Source organism: Micromonas pusilla (genome assembly GCF_000151265.4).
Source record: "Micromonas pusilla CCMP1545 genomic scaffold MICPUCscaffold_5, whole genome shotgun sequence".
Classification (NCBI taxonomy): domain Eukaryota; kingdom Viridiplantae; phylum Chlorophyta; class Mamiellophyceae; order Mamiellales; family Mamiellaceae; genus Micromonas; species Micromonas pusilla.
In genome coordinates, this window is record NW_003315886.1 from 1,454,102 (window position 1) to 1,472,002 (window position 17,901).

The following is a 17,901-nucleotide window of genomic DNA, read 5'->3' on the forward strand; positions in this document are numbered from 1 at the left end:
CGCGGCCGCGTCGAGGAGCTGTCGCACTCATCCATCATCATCGTTCGTCGTCGTCAATCTTCGACCGCACCGCGACGACCGACGAACGCGATGGCGATGCTTCTCTCGACGTTCTCCCGCCCATCATCCGGCCGCGCGCGCGTCTTCGTCGCGCTTCTCGTCGCTCTCCTCCTTCTCGGCGTGAACGGCGCGGACGCGAAGAAGAAGAAGAAGGGACCGAAGATCACGCACACGGTGTTCTTCGACGTCGCCATCGCGGGCGAGCCCGCGGGTCGGATCGAGATGGGGCTGTACGGGAAGACGACGCCGAAGACGGCGGAGAACTTCCGCGCGCTCGCGACGGGGGAGAAAGGATTCGGGTTCAAAGGGTCCTCGTTCCATCGCGTCATCAAAGGTGCGCGCGCGCGCGCGTCGTCGTCGTCGTCGTCGTCGTCGTCGTCTTCGCGGCTCGATCGACCGATCGACAAATCGAACGAACGCCGATCGTCGTGGTGATGACATCTTCTGATCGTCGTCCGCGGCCTCCCTGCTCTTCCTCCTCCTCCTCCTCCTCCTCGCAGACTTCATGATCCAAGGCGGCGACTTCACGAACGGCGACGGCACCGGCGGGAAGAGCATCTACGGCGAGACGTTCCCGGACGAAAACTTCAAGCTCAAGCACACGGGACCGGGCACGCTCTCCATGGCAAAGTGCGTCTTCGTTTCGCGGAGTTTCGCTTCCGTTTCGCGTCGTTCCCTCGTCTTCCGCCCCGTCGCCACTCCTCGACCCGCGTCGTCCGTCCGTCCGTCCGTCCGTCCAACCCGACCCAACCCGCGCGAGAGAGGGAAGGGAAGGGAAGTCGAGTCGAGTCGTCGATGATGCTCGACCGCGTTCCAAGGTCCTGAACGGAGGACAATGGTCAACGGTGAAACAGATGTTCAATGCATTCAGGGTCCCTCGCGCGTTTCGACGCTTCGGAGGACCCGCCTGTGCAATCGCTTTGAAACACCTGAGACGACTCGACGCTTCATCTCCTCGTCCCCTCACCCGCACGCACGCATCAAAGTCTAACCCTAACCCTAACCCTAACACTGACGCTCTTCGAACGATGCCACCCCCGACGCACCCCACCGAACGCGACAGCGCTGGCCCCGACACGAACGGCTCGCAGTTTTTCATCTGCACGGTGAAAACCTCGTGGCTCGACGGCCGACACGTCGTGTTCGGCAAAGTCACGAACGGGATGGACGTCGTGAAGGCGATCGAAGCACTGGACGGGACGCCGCCGAAGCAAGAAGTCACGATCGTGGACGCCGGGGAGATCCCGATGGACGAGCCGAAGCAGGAGGAGATCGACGCGTGAGCGAGCGGCGCGAAGGCGAAGGCGACTTTGGCGACTTTTGTTCGGCGACTTTTTTTTTTTTTCGCGCGCGCTTCGATCGACGTTGATACGACGACGAACGAGACGTTCGATTCTTCTACGTTTAGTTTCTGTTTCTTCTTCTACGCGTCCACCTCGCCGCCCTCAGCAGCCTCCGGACTCGGACTCGGACTCGGACTCTCGCCCTTGCCGCCTCTGAAGAGCCCGCCGAACATCCGCCCTAAATTCCACGCGCCGCGACCCGGCGCGGTCTCCGCCGGCGTCGCCGGCGTCGCCGGCGGCGTCGCCGACATCGCCTTCGCGTGCTCCTCCTTCTTACTCCGCGCCCTCGGCGCCGCCGGCGGGGTTTCCTCGGTGGGCGCGTCGATCGACGTTTTATCTTCCGCCGCCGCCGCCGCCGCCGGGGGCTTCGGCGGGGAAGACTTCAACGAAGACGACGACGAGCTCGTCGACCCGGCGCTCATCCCGACAGCTCGTCTCACCTGCGCCCACATCGCGCCGAGTCCGCCGCCGCCGCCCGTCCTCTCGCCGTCGCTCCCATCTCCGCCCCCCACGTCGAACTCGCCCCTCCTCCCCAACCGCTTCGCGTCCGCCTCCGATAACATGGCCACCGCGTCGGCGTAGACGTCGTACCCTCCCGGGCCGTACACCCTGACCTCCTCCGCGAAGAGATCCTCCCAGCGTTCGGACGCGACTTTCTCTCTCTCCGCCGCCGCGACGACGGCGTTCATCGCGGACATGTACACCATGGGGATGTGGTCCGTCATCATCCGCGTCGAGAGCGGGATCTCCGTGAACGCCGTGGGATGCCGCTCCTCCGCGGTGGGGCCGTCGTCTGATGAGAGCCGTTCCGTGCGAAAAGAGTTCGTCGGTCAGTCGAAAGGAGACGCGATCGATCACGTGTCGTTTGTTGAAACCGATGGACGGGCGAAATGAAATAAATTCGTGTGTACAGAACAGAACGCACCCGAGCTGAGGTGACGCAGGTGGATGACGCGCCCCGGTTGGACGAGGAAGTCGCCCGCGCCGTGGTCTCTGAGCTCGAGCCCGGTGACGCCCTCGAGGTCGTCCCAGTGCGCCTGGCAGCGGTCCAGCCCCGACGCCGCCGTCGCGGACGTCGCCGCTTTGACCGCGGCGACTTGCCGCGCTCTCTGCTTGCGCTTCTCTTCGCGCTCGCGCTCCGACGGCGCGCGCGGCTGCGCCTTCGCGAGCGTCGCCGCCGCCGCCGCGCCGTCGCCGTCGGGCGGTTTCGGCGGCGGCGCGTTTGAAGCCGATCGGTCCGTCTCGTCCGGGGCAAGATCCGATTCCGATTCATCCGCGTCGCGCGGCTCCGGCTCGGGGATCTTCGGCTTATCCGACGCCGTCGGCGCGTGGAAGTCGTGCAGCGCGCTCATCCGTCCGGTAATCTCCGCCTCGTCCTCTTCGTACGCTCTCGCGTCCTCCTCCGCGACGTAGAGCGGCGACTCGTCTCCGTCTCCGTCCCCGCCCCCGCCGCGTCGACCGATCCCTTGCGATCCCCCCTTATCCCGCCCCCCCAACGCGTTACTGATCGCGCGCATCATCGGCTGCGACGGCGCGGCGCTGTTTAACCGCCGTAACAGCCGCCGCACGCTGCCGTAGCACAAGCGTGGGATGACGTCCTTACCCGCGACCACCGCGGTGACGTACTCGCGCGCGGCGTTCGACAGATCGAGCGAACACGTGCTCGGCGCGGCGAAGCAGTGGCAGATGGCGCGCGTGACGTTTCGCGTCGCCGCGGCCGCGCCCTCCTCGCTCGCGCCGTCCTCGTCCACGGCTTTTCGTATCCCCTCGCTCGCGGCGGCGAGGACGTCGGCGTCGCCGAGACGCAGAAGCATCGCGATGCACGCGGCGACGCCCGCGCCCATGCTGTGCCCCGTCAGCAGCAGCTCGAACGTCGGGTTGTTCGCCATCGCCCTCGCGGCGGGCGCGATCTGCGTCTGCACCACCTGCCACGCGCTCGCGACGACGCCCGCGTGCGCCCACCCGCCGCAGAACGGCACGGACGTGCAACACGCGTCGGTGAGTAAATCTTCGAGCTGCGCGGTGCCGCGAATCGCGACGACGACCGTCTTCGCGCCGCGGTCGATGGCGACGTACGACGCGGGCGAAAACGTGAGCGTGCTCCAGTTCGCGCTCACGATGTCCGCGGGGTCGATCCCCGCGCTTCTCGCCGCGGCCGCGGTGACGTCGTCCCCCGCGCTCTTAAACCCGGACATGACCTCGTGTTTCAGTCCCCCCACGAATCCCTTCTGCATGATCACCGCGAGCGCGCCGTAGACGGCTACGCTGTGCTTCATCCCCAAAATCAGCGGCTTCAAGTCCGGCGTCGGCGGCGGGTCCTCGTTCGGGTACAGCTCCGCGCGCGCTCGGCGCCGCGCGGCCGCGGCTTTCCTTTGCTCGCGCCACAGCATGATGCCCGCGATCGGATCAAACGTCGCCACGCCCTCCATCCCCAACGGTTTCATCTCTTTGATCAGCAGGTTCACGACGCGGACGAGCGCGCGCTCAGCCTCCCACCACCCTCTCGTTTTGAGCCGTATCGCCGCCTTCTTCGCGTCGTCGGCGACGGGCGGCGCTGTTGAAGGCGGCGCTGTTGAAGGCGGCGCGGGCGGCGCTGTTGAAGGCGGTTCGTTCCCCGGCGCCGCCGAAACCGCCTCGGCGTCCGCGTCCACCGCGTCCACCGCGTCCGCCTCCTCCTCCTCCTCGTCGCTCGTCGACCGCGGCGCGCGCGTCCGTCGCGCGATCCCTGGCACCACGCGGCGCGCGCGGCGTCCGGGCGATCCTCCCGGGAAGGGGAAGCCGCCGCCGCCGCCGCCTTCGAGCCCCGCCGCCGCGTCCGGATCGCGCGCGCGACGGCTCGCGACGTGATGCAGATCGCTCGGCGCGACGGGCGCCGCCGCCGTCGTCGTCGTCGTCGTCGTCGTCGTCATCACGACGGACGTCGGCGGGTCGTGGTCCCCGCGCGGCGGCGGCGGCGTCGCCGCGTCGCCGCGGTCGCCGTCGAAGTACGACGACGTCGCGCTCAAGATCGAGACGGATCGCGAGCGACGGCGCGGCGGTTCGACGGCGACGGCGTCGTCGTCGGTCGCGTCGTCGTTAAACCATCGCCACGCGTGCTCGACCGCGCCCAGCGTGGCGTCCGCGCTCGCGCTCGCGCTCGACGCGACGCGGGGTTCGTCGGTCGTCGGGACCCCGAACGGATCCAAGTCGGCGCTGCGGTGATGGGACGCGGCGGAGGGAGGGAGGGAGGGAGGGAGTTTCGAGGGATGGGGCGGTGAGGGAATCGGCGACGCGGAGGAGGAGGGAGGATTGATTCCACGCGCTCGGTGCCGTAATTCATTCGTTCATTCGCGCGTCCCGACGCGAGATCGGACGCGCGACGACGCGGACGACGACGACGCGCGCACCTGCTCCGACGCTCGTGCCGCTGCCCCCCCCGCGCGCGCGCGGGGGGAGGAGCCCCGATCTCCGGGGGCTCCTCGCTCGGCGCCGACATCGCCACCGCCCCGGCGCGCGAGCGACGACTGGCTGGGCCGCGGCCCGACGAGTCTCGTCACGCTTCGAAATTTCGAGTCGTCCGATGAGCGCGCGCGGATGATGTTTGAAATTGGCGATTTGAGCCTGGAAACGCGATTTTCAACCTACCGTCCCTGGTTTCGTCCGAGCCTCGCCGCGCGCTGTCCTCCGGACACGTGTGGTCAGAGATCTGAAGGGTCGCGACTCTTCGGGACTGGTTATCGCTCGCTTTACGCTTCAAACTCGCGCGCGCGCGCTCGGTGAACGAACGACGCCGCTTCACCCCCCTGATAACGCATCTCCGCGCGCGCGATGGCGGACACCACTCCCGCGGACAGAGACGCGACGATGGAGCTCAACGCGCGCCTCGCGAGGTTCGGCGTCGAGGTCGTAACGCGCGAGGGCCGCGGGCGCTGCCTCGTCGCGACGAGATCGCTGACCCCTGGGACGCTCGCGCTGTCGTCGCTGCCGCTCGCGTGCGCGCCGTTCCAGGAGCTCACGCGGCAGCGATGCGGCGCGTGCTTCGAGCGCCCGCCGATCGTGCGGCGATGCGGCGCGTGCGACCGCGCGCTGTTCTGCGACCGCGCGTGCCAGGCTGCCGCGTGGGTGGCGGGGCATTCGAGGTGCGCGCCGGACGACGCCGGACGTTCGTTCCCGCGCTATTTATCCGTCGTCTCGCGTCGCGTCGCACCATTCCGTTCCTCCTCCTCGCGCCTCCTCGCGTCGCGTCGCGCGTCCGCGCGTGATGCCCTCGCGAACGACGCGACGCGTCGCTGACGCGCCGTCCCAAATCCTCCGAACGACACGACACGAATCTCGCGCAGGGAGTGCGAGAAGGCGAAGGAGCTCGAGAAGCTGCCGACGGCCGTCGCGTCCGAGGCTGTGCTCGTCTCGCGCGTCCTCTGGGCCGCGCACGACGCCGCGAAAAAATCATCGCGCTCGCGCGCCGACGCCGACGCCGACGCCGACGCCGACGCCGAATCGCCGCCTCGCCGCGGCCCCTCTCCCGGCCTCGTCCGCCCTCCCTCCTCCGACGCCGGGCTCGAACCGCTCGAATCGCTCGCGTCCGACGTCGAGTCGATGACGCGATGGACGATCGGCGACGACGCGCCGGCCGAGTACGACGCGACGACGGAGCCGAAAGAGATCCCGGTGAGCGACCGGTGGAAGTTCAAGAACCAGGAGACGCCGACGGCGTTCGACGACATCGCGTACCGCGAGCGGTGGGCGAAGAAGCAGGCGAAGGCGGCCGCGGAGAAGCCCGGGACGATCGAGGAGATGGTCGAGGCGATCACCGCGCTGGAGCTGCACCCGCCGGGCGCGGATGCTAAGACGATCGCGGACGCGGTGGCGACTGGGCGAAGAAATAACTTCGCGGTGACGGACTCTCTGCTCGCGCCCGTCGCGAGCGGGTGCTACCCGCTCGGCGCGCTGCTCAACCACTCGTGCGCGCCGAACGCCGTGATATCGTACCGGCTCCGTAATGACCATAACGGCGGCGGAAGACCCAGGGAGGACAGCGCCGCGGATCTCCACGCGGCGGATCGAAACGCGAACGTCGACTGGATGATCGGAGGCGGCGGGGTCTGGGCGCAGGAGTTTCGAGTCGTGAAGCACGTCGCCGCGGGGGAGGAGCTGACGCACGCGTACGTGGACGCGTCGGATCCGATAGCCGCGCGCCAGAAGATCCTCACGACGCGATACGGGTTCAAGTGTTTGTGCGCGCGTTGCGGCGAGGGGAAGCCGATGACCGGATGCCGCGGCGGCAAGTTGAACCGCCCGAACACCGCGGTGTACGAGAGAGCGCTGGAGATCATCGAAGAGGCGATGTACGAGAAGGATCTGGACAGAGAGAAAGAGAAAGCGCACCAGGCTGTGCACGTCCTCGCGGTCGCGATGGACGACATGGGCGAAGGCGAATACGGCCCCTCGATGAGTTTCGAGTTGAAAGACGTCGACCCCGAGGAGCTCGCGACGAGGTACGGCCCTTCGCCGACCGTCAGCGCGCGCGTCAGGGCGCTGCACATCGCGTTCAACGCCGCGATGCTGGAAGGGGATTGGCCGTACGCGAGAGGGTTGGGCGCGAGCCTGATTTTAGGGAGAGAGGCTGCGTTCGGGACCGCGTATCATCCGAGGGTGGGATTGGATCTCGTCACGCTCGCGGGCGTCGCCGCGGAGGCCGGCGATTACTTCGCCGCGAAAGAGACGCTGCACAAAGCCCAGGAGATCTTGGAGATCACGTGTGGGAAGAACTCGAAGCTGTTCAAGGACACGTTGGTTCTGTACGACAGGATCGTGGAGGTGGAGACGGAGCGAACGATGACGCCGACGACGCCGTCGCCGATGCCGCCGTTGGTGGACAACAAGGCGAACTGAGCGAGCGAATCGTACCGTTCGTTCGTCGTACGGAAGTGTACTGTACGTGTACCATAAGTTGCCTATTCATTCTAGTAGTTCTACCTACGAAGGTACACGTGAAGCGCGCGTCACTCGACGCCGCGTTGGACGTACACTTTCGTTTTCTCGAGCCCGCCGCGCGAGGACGTCCGCAGCGAGATCGAAACGAACGGCGTTTCCTTTTCTTTTCCGCCGCCGCCGTCTCCGTCGCCGTCGCCGCCGCCGTCGCCGTCGCCGCCGCCGTCGCCGTCGCCGTCGCCGTCTTTCCTCCTCCACCGCCGCTTCACGTCCAGACCCCACTCGACGCCGAGGTCCGCGTCGCCGCCGCACGTCAACGCCCACGACACCCCCGCGCCGCGCCGCGTCAGTCGCGCGAACGCGCCCTGAGGGCCCGCGAAGCCCCGACCTCGTTCAGCGCGCGCGCCTGAAATTTTCGCATCCACGACGTACCGCCGCCGCCGCGACGGGTCCCCGACGTCGACGTCGCCGCCGATCCCGACGCTCCGCCCCCTCTCGCTGCTGAACGATATCCCCACGCACGTCTTCGGCTCGCCGCCGCTCCAACGCCGTCGTGGCGCGGACGCGGTGGGAAGAACGTCGACCCGCGCGTCGTTTCGATCTCTCCACGCGCGCGTCATCCTGACGCGTTCCGTTGAAGCGACGGCGGTCGGGGCGGCGTCGAAAGGCGTCAGACGGCGTCGTGAGGCGTCGAGGCGCGTCGGGATTCAAAGCGAGGGGCTCGCGGGCGGAGAGAGACGCGCGCCGCCGGGAGAGAAAGTCCTTAAGGATCGGCGTTCACCACGCCAACGCGGTCGTATGGGGACCAGTGTAAATATGAACGCGCCTCCAGAGCAAATCCTGCGGCACCGTCGACTCCGCGACCACCTCCACCTCGCCGAACGAAAAGAACGGCGCGCTGAGGAAAGACCGCAAACGATTATCGCGCACGAAGTCCGTCGTCAGGCGGTGCCGGACGTGCGCCACCCCGCGCCCGTCCGAAAGCGCGTCGGTCGCTCTGTTCTCGAACGTTAGGAATCTTCTGAGCGGCCGCCCGTTCGCGTCGCGGTCGGCGGAGAGCTTGAGGGCCGTTCCATACGAAGCGATGTCGGGGTGGAGGTCAAAGGCGTCAGGTGGAGTTGAAAGGCGCCGAGGGCGGGGATTGAAAGCGAGGGACCCTAGGCGGAGAGAAACGCCGGGCGAAGTCCTTAAGAAACGGCGTTCACCACGCCGACGCGGTCGTATGGGGACCAGTGTATAGAACGCGCCTTGGCGCGAAAGGAAATCGGGACGCCGCCGCGCGCGCGGCCGCCGAGCTCGCCGACGACGGCGCAGTCCGTCGTCTTCCTCGTCGTCCTCGCCGCGACGGCGGCGTCGCCGTCGTTCGCCGCCAGGTTCCAGACGTTCGCGACGCTCAAGGAGGACACGCGCGGGATCCACTGATCCCACCATCGCGGCGGCGGCGTCGGCTTCGAGTTCGAGTTCGAGTTCGAGTTCGAGTTCGTCGTCGTCGTCGTCGCGGCGGGTCCCTCCAGCGGCCACGCGTACTTCACCTCCGCTTCGATCTCCCGGTCGCCCATCGAGCTGACGTGTAGGACGCTCGTCAACGTCAGCGACATCGGGTCCTCCCGCGAACTCCGCGCGACGTACGTCCCCGCGACGCTCACGTCGTCGACGCCGCCGCCGAGGTTCGAGATGGTTTGCGACGATACGGAGAAGTCGCACGGCGCGGAGGCGGAATGAGCGGCGTCGCGTCCGACGCGATGCCGCGTCTCCATCACGACGCCGCCGTGCTCGCCGTCGGGGGAGAGGACGCGGGCGAACGCGGCGTCGGCGGCGGCGGCGTCCGCGTGCTCCGCGTGCTCCGCGTCGTCGCGCGCGCGCGCGAGGGCGTCCATCACGGGGGAGGACAGGAACGCGTCGCGTCGCGCGTCGAGATGATCTCTTCGCGCGGACGACGGCGACGACGGCGGGGGCTGGTACAGCGCCGAGAGGACGTGCGCGCCGTCGGGGGTGCTCGCGGTCGCGGTCGCGGGGCCGCCCGCGGCGAACTCTCTTCGCGCGCGCGTCGTCTCCTCCTCCTCCTCCTCCTCCTCGTCGTCGTCGTCGTCGCCGTCGGCGTCCCATCGCCACCGCGCTTCCGCGTCGTCGTCGTCGTCGCGAAACGCCCCGCGGCGACCTCGGCGACCTCGACGACGCGTCCCCGCGGTGAAGACGCCGCCGCCGCGTCCGTCGCAGTCGTCGCCTCGCGGCCACGCCCGACGCGCGGCCGCGGCGAGCGGCGCCATCCGCGCGTCTCCCTTTGACGGGAGGCTGCGTGGGGGCGACTGATGACGGTGTTGATGAGATCTGACTGGAGTGTCTTTTCCGACACAATGATGATGCGCGCTCGGGCCCCCCCGCACGTCCCCGGTGTCACCGCGACGCACCGCGCGCCATTTCGTCGCGTCTTCGCGCATCTCTTCCTTCTCCTCGTCGCGTTCGCGCTCGGTCGCGTCTCGAAGCGCGTCTCCATCGTGTACCTCCCAGACAGCTGGCTTCCCACGACGCTCGGCGATCCGAGAGTCTACGACCTCGCGAGCGTGACGGAGGCCGCGCCGGGGCCGGGGGAGGGCGGGGAGTTCCGGTTCGAGGACGCGCGAGGGGCGTACGAGCGGCGCGAGTTCCCGTTGGACGACGACGGCGATCGTCGCGGCGGCGGCGGCGGCGGCGCGTCGAACGCGAACGCGATGGGAACAACGACGCTCGTGGGCGGGCGGAGGAGGAAGCGATCGCTTTTCGTCAACCTCGTCTTCACGCGCGCGGGGCACCTGCGAAGCGGCGATATTCACGTGTGCGCGCAGTTGAACGTCGTCGTCGCCGGCAGGGCGCGGTTGACGACGATCCCGGACGCGCGCGCGGGCGAGGAGGTCGTCCGCGAGCTCGCCGCGGGGGACCGTGCGGTGATACCGCCGCACGTGCCCCATCTGTACGAATTCGTAGAAGACACTCTGATGACGGAAGCGTGGCTCGACGACGACAAGACGCAGTGCAAATTCAAGGCGTGGCTGTACGAGCCGTTGCGGAAGCGAATACCGAAGAAGACGTTAGAGCGCGTCGTGGAAGACGCCGGGGGAGGAGGACGCGCGCGAAGCGGGAGGGGATAGAAAGCGTCGTCGTCGTCGTCGTCGTCGTCGTTAAAACATTTCAACCACCTTGCGTTGCGTCGCGTGATCATCACACCTTGACGACTTCGTACGCGTCTCTCACGAGGTACCTTCCGTACCACTTCGCGGTCGCCTCATCGCGCAATAACGCCTCAACGCCGACGGTTTCATCACCACCCGACCGCTTGCACGCCGCGTCGATCGCGGGCAGGTCCACCTGCTTCCCCTCCAGGTCCCGCGAGAGAAGCAGATCGATCGCCTTATCCGACATCGGCCCCATCGCGGCGGCGGCGGCCACCGCGCTCAGCTCCCCGAGCGCCACCGCGCGCTCCCTCTCCCTCCCTTCGGGAAAGTCCTTCTCTCCGCGATCCATCGCGATCTCCAGCCGCCGCGCCACCTCCATCGCCTTCGCGACGCCCTCCGCGTGCGTCTTGGACGCGCAGAGGTGCATAGCGAGCGCGTCGACGTCCACCGTCGCCGGCGCGGACTCGCCCGTCTCGGCGTCGACGGCGCCGGGGACGGCGAACGCGTCGGCGAGCGCGCGCATGATGATGGAAGAAACGTCCACCTCTTGTGCGTTACCCCCGGGGAGGAACCACAGCTTCCGCGCCTTCGCGAACGCCTCCTTCCCAGCCTTCGCGGGGGCGGCGAGCTGCGCCGCGGCGGATGCGAGCGTCCCGGCGTCCGCCTCCGTCGCCGCCGGATACGCCGCGTAGAGAAGCGAGACGATCAACGCGCGCCACTCGACGTAAACGCTGCCGCGGAACGCGAACAAATTCGCCACGGCGGCGAGCATCGACGCCGGCGCGATCGTGAACGCCGTCGGCGCGCCGTCGCCGTCGTCCGCGCACGCGCATTTGGCGATGAGCACCGCGCACTCGGGCGCGGAGACGAGTCCCGTCGGCGCCGCCGCCGCCAACGCCGCCGCCAGCCGCGCGAGCTGCGACGCTCTGTACAACCCCGGCGGGAGGAGCTTCTCCGTCGCCGGACGTTTCGGCTGCGGCGGCGGCGGAGGTAGGGCGCGCTCCTCCTCGAACACGATGAAGTCGACGTCGTCGAGGACGAGGTCGTTGTGAAGCTCGCGCTCTTCGTCGACGGCGACGTTGACCTCGTCGACGAGCGCGGCGACGGCGCCGCACTCGGCGCGGTACCGCGCTCTCAGACGCTCCTCGAGCCGCTCGTGCGCGTTGGACGCGATCTCTCTCAGTTCCGTCGCGTGCGCCAGCGCTCGCTGCGAGATGCGCTCGATTCGGGTCGCGAAGACGGCGCGCTCGCGCGCCATCGCGCGCTCCACCTCCGCGATCGAGAGCTTCGGCGGCGGCGGCGGGATCGGGTCTCCGTTTTCATCCAGCTCGGGCTCAGGCGCCGCGGGCGCATCGCCCGCCGCCTCCGCCGCCGCCGCGATAGCCGCCGGGTCCGTGGACGCGACGTAGTTCAGCGCGGCCGCGAGCGCGGCCGCGAGCGCGGCGAGGGGCTGGAACGACCCGGGGCCGGCGTCGTCGCCCTCGGCGGGCGTTTGAGGCGGCTCCTCGCCCTCCGCGAGCGGCGGCGGCGGCGGGTCGACGAATTCCGCGAGCGGACAAAGAAACGACAGCTCCGGCGGCGGCGCGTCGTCGCCTTCGAGCGTGAAATCGAGCGGCGGGAACTCCGCGGGCGCGGCGCCGCCGGCCCCTGAAGCGGAAGCGGAAGCGGCGGCGGCGTCCTCGCCCCCCTCCTCCGCCGCGCCGCCCTCGGAGAGAACGACAGGGGCTGACACAAAGAGCGCCGGCGCCGTCGCCGTCGCCGCCGCGTCGCCCGCGCCCGGCGTCTCCTCCTCCAACTCCTCCCCGCGACGCGCGGCGTAGTAATCCGCGAGCACCGCCCTCGTGCCCTCGAACCTGTCCAGCTCGAGCTGCGCGAGTTCGAGGTAGTGATTCCCCGCGATCGCCGCGTGGTCGGGGACCCAGGTGTCGTTCACGATCTTCCGACGTTCCGCCACCGCCTCGCGCAGTTTCGCGTCGCACACGTCCCAGAGTTCGTCGCGGAGTTCCTCGGCTCGAAGCAACAGCTCGCCCTTGGCGCGCGGGTCTCTCCGGTGGTCCAAGTCGAAATCGTTGAACGCCTCTTGGAACGCGTGCACGGTGGGCATCTTCGCGTCCGGGCGCTTCAAAAACTCGGAGAAGGTCGCCTTGACGTCGGAGAAGTGCGCGACGCCGAGCGATCGCTCTTCGCGGAGGCGCGCGAAGCATCGCCGCAACCCTTCGAGGTAGTCCGCCTCGACGACGTTCCAGGAGGAGTAGATGACGTCCGCGAGCGGCGGGGGGATCTCGACGAGCTCCTCAGACGACGAAGGAGCCTCCTTCGCGTCGTCCTTCGGAGCGTCCTCGCCCTCTTTCGCGTCCGCGTCCGCGTCCGCGGCGGCAGCGTCGGCGGCGTCGGCGGCGTCGTCGCCCTCCGCCGCCGCGCCCTCGGCGCCCTCCTCGCCCTCCCCCGCTTCGGCGTCAGCGTTCGGGTCCGCGTTCGGGTCCGCGGCTCTCTCCGCCTTCTTCACCGTCGCCTCGATCGCCTCCGCCGCGGTCTTCGTCTCCGCGAGCGCGCCGCTCGCCGCCTCGCCCGCCTCGAGCGCCCTCTCGAGCGCCGCGGTCGCCGTCTCGCGCGCGGCGACGAGGCCCTCCGCGTCGCCAACCTTCGACTCGGCGTCGAGCACCGCCGCCGCCGCCTCCGCGGCGGCCGCCTCCGCGGCGGCTGCGTGCTCGATCGCGAGCGTCGCGGCGTCTTTCGCTTTGACGAGCTCCGCGGCGATCGCCTCGGAGGCGTTCTCCGCGAGCAGCGCCGCGGCGGTGAGCTTCTCTTTCGTCGTCTCGCCGGCGTCGTCGCCATCCGCCGCCGCCGCCGCCGCCGCGTCGCCGTCGCCGTCGCCGTCGCCGGCGGCGGCCAGGAGCTCCTTTGCTTCCACCTCCGCCTTTCTCAGGGTCAGGAGCTCTCTCGCGGCGTTGGAGACCGTCTCCCTCGCGGCGACGACCCGTGCGAGCGCAGCCTGCGCGGCGGCGGCCGCGCGCGCCGCCGCCTCCGCCGCCGCCGCGACCCCCGCGGCGGCTTCCTTTTTACGCTTCACGTCCGCCACCACGGCGCCCGCGGCTTCCGCGACTTCAATCTTCCCCAAAGTCGCGTCCACGCCCGCGCGGAGGCCGACGAAGCGCCCCCCCGCGCCGCCGCCGCCGCCGCCTTCGCCGCCGTGGTGCCACGCTTCCCTCGCGTCCCTCGCCACCTCCCACGCCCCGAGCCGGTCCACGACGCGCGCGACGTCCGGCGGGACTTGGTCCTCGAGCCGCGCGATCAACCCGGGCTGAGGGTCGTGGAGTTGAAAGGCGTCAGTTGGAGTTGAAAGGCATCGCGGGCGGGGATTGAAAGCGGGGGGTGGGTGGAGAGATGCGCCGGGTAAAGTCCTTGAGGAATCGCGTTCACCACGCCGACGCGGTCGTATGGGAACCAGTGTGATAACAGAACGCACCTCGTTCGTCGGCGGCGGGTCGTAGTCGAGGTGGAACACGCGGCCGCTCTCGGGGTCGATCCGGCGCCCTTCCGCGCGCTTCGTGCTGTAGTCCACGGACGGGAGGTCCAGCGCGATGATCGCGTCGAGGCCGCTGACGTAAAGCGGCTCCGCTTTCGCGGCGAGCTCTCGGAGCGTCGGACGCGCGATGTCCGAGACGCGCGCGCGAATCAAGTCGCCGCGCGCCTCGTCCAACCCCGTCAGCGCGCGCTCGAGCGCTTTCGCCTCGTCGATCGTGTTCGGGAAGCCGTCGATGACGAACCCGACGGGGCGCGCGTCGATCGAAGCCTTGAGCGCTTCCTCGTACGCCGCGTTCGCTTCCTCCTCCTCCGCGGCTTTCGCGGCGGCTTGGGCTTTCGCGTCGTCGTCCGCGTCGTCGGGGAGAGGCGCGTCGTCGGCGGCGTCGGCGGGCGGCGTCGGTCGCGGCGGCAGCGGCGGCGCGAGCGCGTCGACGGCGATCGCGATGATCGTCGCCATCGTCACCGCGTCCACGGGCTCGCCGGCGAGCTCCGCGTCGATCGCCTTCTCGCCCATCTCGACGATGAGCGCGCGCGGGACCGGTTCGAGGTCCGCGGGGTCGAGCTCCGGCGTCTCTTCCTCTTCGCCGTCCGCGGCGGCGGCGGGCGCGTCTTCGCCGCCCGCTTCTTCGCCCGCTTCTTCGCCCGCTTCTTCGCCCTCTCCCTCCTGAGATGATTCCGGCGCCTCCTTCGGCGTCGCCGCCTCCACGCGCGCGAGTCTCGCCTCCTCCAACGCCGCCCACTCCTTCGCCTTCGCTTTCGCGTCGATGAGCGACGCCCCCGGGTCGATCACGACGAGCCCGTGCGCCTCGTTGAGCGCCCCCGCGAGCGTCGTCTTGCCGCTGAACGGCATCCCCGTGATCGCGCATCGCACGGTGAACCCGAGCTCCGGGAGCATCGGCGGCGGCGGGATCGGCGGGAGCGTCAGGACGTTGAGATCGAGCACCGCGGACCCGAGCGGGACGTTCGGGGCGATTTCGCCAAAGAGAGGCTCGGGCTCGAGGTAGGGGTCGACCCACGGTGTCTCCGGCTCGGGCGTCGGCGGCCGCGCGGCGGCGGCGGCCGCGCCCGGTTCGCCGTCGACGGGCTCGGCGTCCTCCGCGGCGGCGACGGGAGGTTCGGGCTCGGGTTCGGGTTCGGGTTCGGGTTCGGGTTCGGGCTCTGGCGCCGCTTCGCCGTCGCCCTCCGCCTTCTCCTCGCCGTCGCCGTCCTCCTCCTCCTCCTTCTCCGGCGGCCGCGGCGGCGCCCAGTCCTCGATCCCGCGGACGTAATCCGCGCACGTCGCCTCGTCGAACGCGGTGACGTGTATCGGATCCTCCGCCACCGTCTCCTCCGTCTCCGGGAGCTGGAACGGCAGCGGCAGGTCCTTCACGATGAGCCCGCTCCACTCGCGGTATTCTTTCCTCGGCACCGTCGCGTCCGTGGCTTCTCGGTACTCCGCGCATCGCGCCGCCAGCGACGCGATCGCGTACGCGAGGTGCTCGCAGTGCGACGTCACGTCCGCGACGCGCTCTTCCTCGCGCCGAAGACGCGCGGCCTCGATATCCGCCGCGCGCTGCTCCGCGATCGCGCGATACTCCGACCGCCTCAGCGCCGACAGTTTGCTCTCCAGCCGCAACGCCGCCGCGAGGTCCGCCTCCCTCTGGTCCTCGTACTGCTTATCCCGCACCGCTCTGTGATCCCGCATCGTCTCCCTCTCGAGCTCGATCGCCTTCAGTCTCTCCGCGACGCGCGTCTCCTGGCGGCTCCGCGCGGCGAGCGTCTCGAACACGTCGTCGCGGCGTCGGCGTTCCTCCGCGTCGGCGATTTGTTTTCTCTCGCGTTCCAATAGCTTGTGCCTCCGTCGCTCTCTCTCCTTACGGCTCGCGAGCTCCTCCGCGGCGCGCGCCTTGACCTTGCTCACGTACGCGTCGCCCTCGCGCTCGAGCACGTGCGGCCGCGGCAGCGACTTTTGAAGCGAAGAGAGCGTCGCGAGCGGGTCGAGCCCGGTGGTCGGCTTCGGGGCTTTCGCGCCCTTGGAGAAATCCAGCGCCGGCGCGTTGTCCGCGTCGGCGCCGAGCTTCACGAGGTTGGCTTCGAACGCGTCGATGCCGGTCAACGCCTCCGCTTTCGCGTCCAAGTTCATCGCGACTCTGCGCAGTCGGTCCTTCTCCGCGACGGCCTCCTCGATCTCGAGCTCTCTCCGCTCCACCGCGCGGCGTTCTTCCATGACGCCGGCGTGACGCGCATGTTCGCTCGCCGTCGCCATCGCCTTTCGCTCTCGCGCGGTGTTAAACTCGTTCAGAACGAGACTCCGCTGCTTCGCGAGCGTGTCCATCCTGTCAACGCGCGACCGCAGCGTCTTGTTCAGGTTCGAGTTCTCCTGCCTGAGCCCCTCCGCGGTGAACTTCGCGAGGTGCGCGTTCACGAACACCTCGTTCGGCGGCGTCGTCTCCTCTCTGAATTTCCGCTCGAACAGCCGCGTCTCCATCTCCCCAAACGCCTCCGGAATGTGCGTCTTCCCTCGGACCGCGTTCGCGATGTGCGTCGTCGGCCGCGTGTGCACGGTCGTCGTCCGCGCGAGCGTGGACGTCGTCTTCGCGAGCGTGACGTCGCGCAGCGTGGAGGACAGCGCGCTCTTCATCGCGTAGACGAGCCCCGCGGCGACGCCCTTCTCTTCTCGGACGACGGCCGTGACCGTCTTCGTGTCGAGGTGCACGCCGAGCTTCCCGAGCGTAGGCTGCGCGCGACGAGGGTGGGGGGGGGCGCGATGAGGGTGGGATCGGATTGGGGGTTTAGGGTTCATGGTTTAGGGTTCTTTGGCGTTCGGACGCGAGGGACGAGAGGAGGTTCGGGGACGGTCGACGAGAGACGACGGACGGACGGACGGAGCGCGCGAGGCGTCCGTTCGGCGCCCGCGGGGGACGCGACGGGAGGGCGGGCGCGCACCTGGAGGCGCGTGAAGTTGTTGATCCGCGCGTCCGGGGTGTTCTTGTCCACGAACTTCCCGAAGTCCGGCTGGAGGTTGCACCGCGCCATGACCTCGCCGAAGAGGAATCCGGACGCGAACGACTGCGCGGCGGGGGGGGGAGGAGGGAGCGGCGCGATCGATCATCGGGTCAGCGCGGTGTCGGGGGAGGAAGGGACGACGCGACGGGAGGACGAACGACGGACGACGCGCGGGGCGACGCGACGTCGCGTCGCCGTCCGAAGACGGTGTCGCCGCGAGATGGGCCGCGTCGCGCGCGAGTGCGCGACCGCGACCCGGGGCGAAGCGAGGGCGACGCCGACGACGGGGAGGGGCGGAAAGATCCGCTTTCACCGTCGTCGTCGCTCGCTCCCGAAATTATCGCTCGCACGAGTGGGGAGGGAGGGCATCGACGCGTCCGCGCGCACCTTCTCGAGCGAATCCAGCGGCCGTCGCACGCCGACGTCCTCGTGGAGCCATCTCCTGAGGAGCTCCGCCATCGTGCGGTCCGACGCGCGCGCTGCACGCGACCGCCGTCCGCGCGCGCGCTCGCTGCCCTGTGACGACGGGCGACCCTTTCATCAGTCTGCAGAGTCCTTTTTTGGGCGCGCGGTCGCGGCGCGGATCCGTTGATGAGCCCGTTCCGCTCGCTGCCCCAGTCTCGCGCGCTGAACGAACGACGACGACGCGCGCGCCGGTCCGTCATTGCCGCTCCGCGCCATGGACGCGTCACTCCACGCGCCCGCGATGACCGCGACGGCGTCGTCGTCGCGCTTCGGGGACACGATGCCGCACATCATCGCGGTGCGTCTCGCGTCGTCCCCCGCGACGCGTTCGTCGGTTCGTCGTCGTCGCTCTCGCGGGCGAGAATTAAATAATTCGCGCTCGCCCCCCGATCCATCCTCCTCCTCCGATCCCCGTCGACGCGCGCCTCCCCTTCCCACCTTGACGCCTTCCTTCCGACGCGCAG

General features: G+C 69.4%; 6 protein-coding genes across 6 annotated transcripts; 3 read left to right on the forward strand and 3 right to left on the reverse strand.

Moving 5' to 3' along the window:
• Positions 1 to 90: 90 nt before the first annotated feature.
• Positions 91 to 1,343, forward strand: MICPUCDRAFT_44364 (uncharacterized protein; the record flags this gene model as incomplete). Its single annotated transcript, XM_003058618.1, has 3 exons — positions 91 to 394; positions 561 to 690; positions 1,124 to 1,343. The coding sequence occupies 3 exons, from the start codon at positions 91 to 93 to the stop codon at positions 1,341 to 1,343; spliced, it is 654 nt and encodes a 217-aa protein (XP_003058664.1).
• A 112-nt stretch (positions 1,344 to 1,455) lies between these two features.
• Positions 1,456 to 3,847, reverse strand: MICPUCDRAFT_68428 (uncharacterized protein; the record flags this gene model as incomplete). The annotated part of the gene is made up of 2 exons (XM_003058992.1): positions 1,456 to 2,196; positions 2,329 to 3,847. The coding sequence occupies 2 exons, from the start codon at positions 3,845 to 3,847 to the stop codon at positions 1,484 to 1,486; spliced, it is 2,232 nt and encodes a 743-aa protein (XP_003059038.1). The 3' UTR covers positions 1,456 to 1,483.
• Positions 3,848 to 5,210: 1,363 nt separating this feature from the next.
• MICPUCDRAFT_58454 (uncharacterized protein) lies at positions 5,211 to 7,274 on the forward strand (the record flags this gene model as incomplete). Its single annotated transcript, XM_003058619.1, has 2 exons — positions 5,211 to 5,521; positions 5,723 to 7,274. The coding sequence occupies 2 exons, from the start codon at positions 5,211 to 5,213 to the stop codon at positions 7,272 to 7,274; spliced, it is 1,863 nt and encodes a 620-aa protein (XP_003058665.1).
• A 41-nt stretch (positions 7,275 to 7,315) lies between these two features.
• MICPUCDRAFT_68429 (uncharacterized protein) lies at positions 7,316 to 8,744 on the reverse strand (the record flags this gene model as incomplete). Its single annotated transcript, XM_003058993.1, has 2 exons — positions 7,316 to 7,934; positions 8,140 to 8,744. 2 exons carry the CDS (start codon positions 8,742 to 8,744, stop codon positions 7,385 to 7,387), a joined length of 1,155 nt encoding a protein of 384 aa, XP_003059039.1. The 3' UTR covers positions 7,316 to 7,384.
• Positions 8,745 to 9,622: 878 nt separating this feature from the next.
• MICPUCDRAFT_68430 (uncharacterized protein) lies at positions 9,623 to 10,496 on the forward strand (the record flags this gene model as incomplete). The annotated part of the gene is made up of 1 exon (XM_003058620.1): positions 9,623 to 10,496. The coding sequence occupies one exon, from the start codon at positions 9,623 to 9,625 to the stop codon at positions 10,436 to 10,438; it is 816 nt and encodes a 271-aa protein (XP_003058666.1). The 3' UTR covers positions 10,439 to 10,496.
• Positions 10,497 to 10,508: 12 nt separating this feature from the next.
• On the reverse strand, positions 10,509 to 17,431 carry CPC1 (central pair complex 1; the record flags this gene model as incomplete). Its single annotated transcript, XM_003058994.1, has 4 exons — positions 10,509 to 13,763; positions 13,929 to 16,703; positions 16,913 to 17,035; positions 17,360 to 17,431. 4 exons carry the CDS (start codon positions 17,429 to 17,431, stop codon positions 10,509 to 10,511), a joined length of 6,225 nt encoding a protein of 2,074 aa, XP_003059040.1.
• Positions 17,432 to 17,901: the final 470 nt, after the last annotated feature.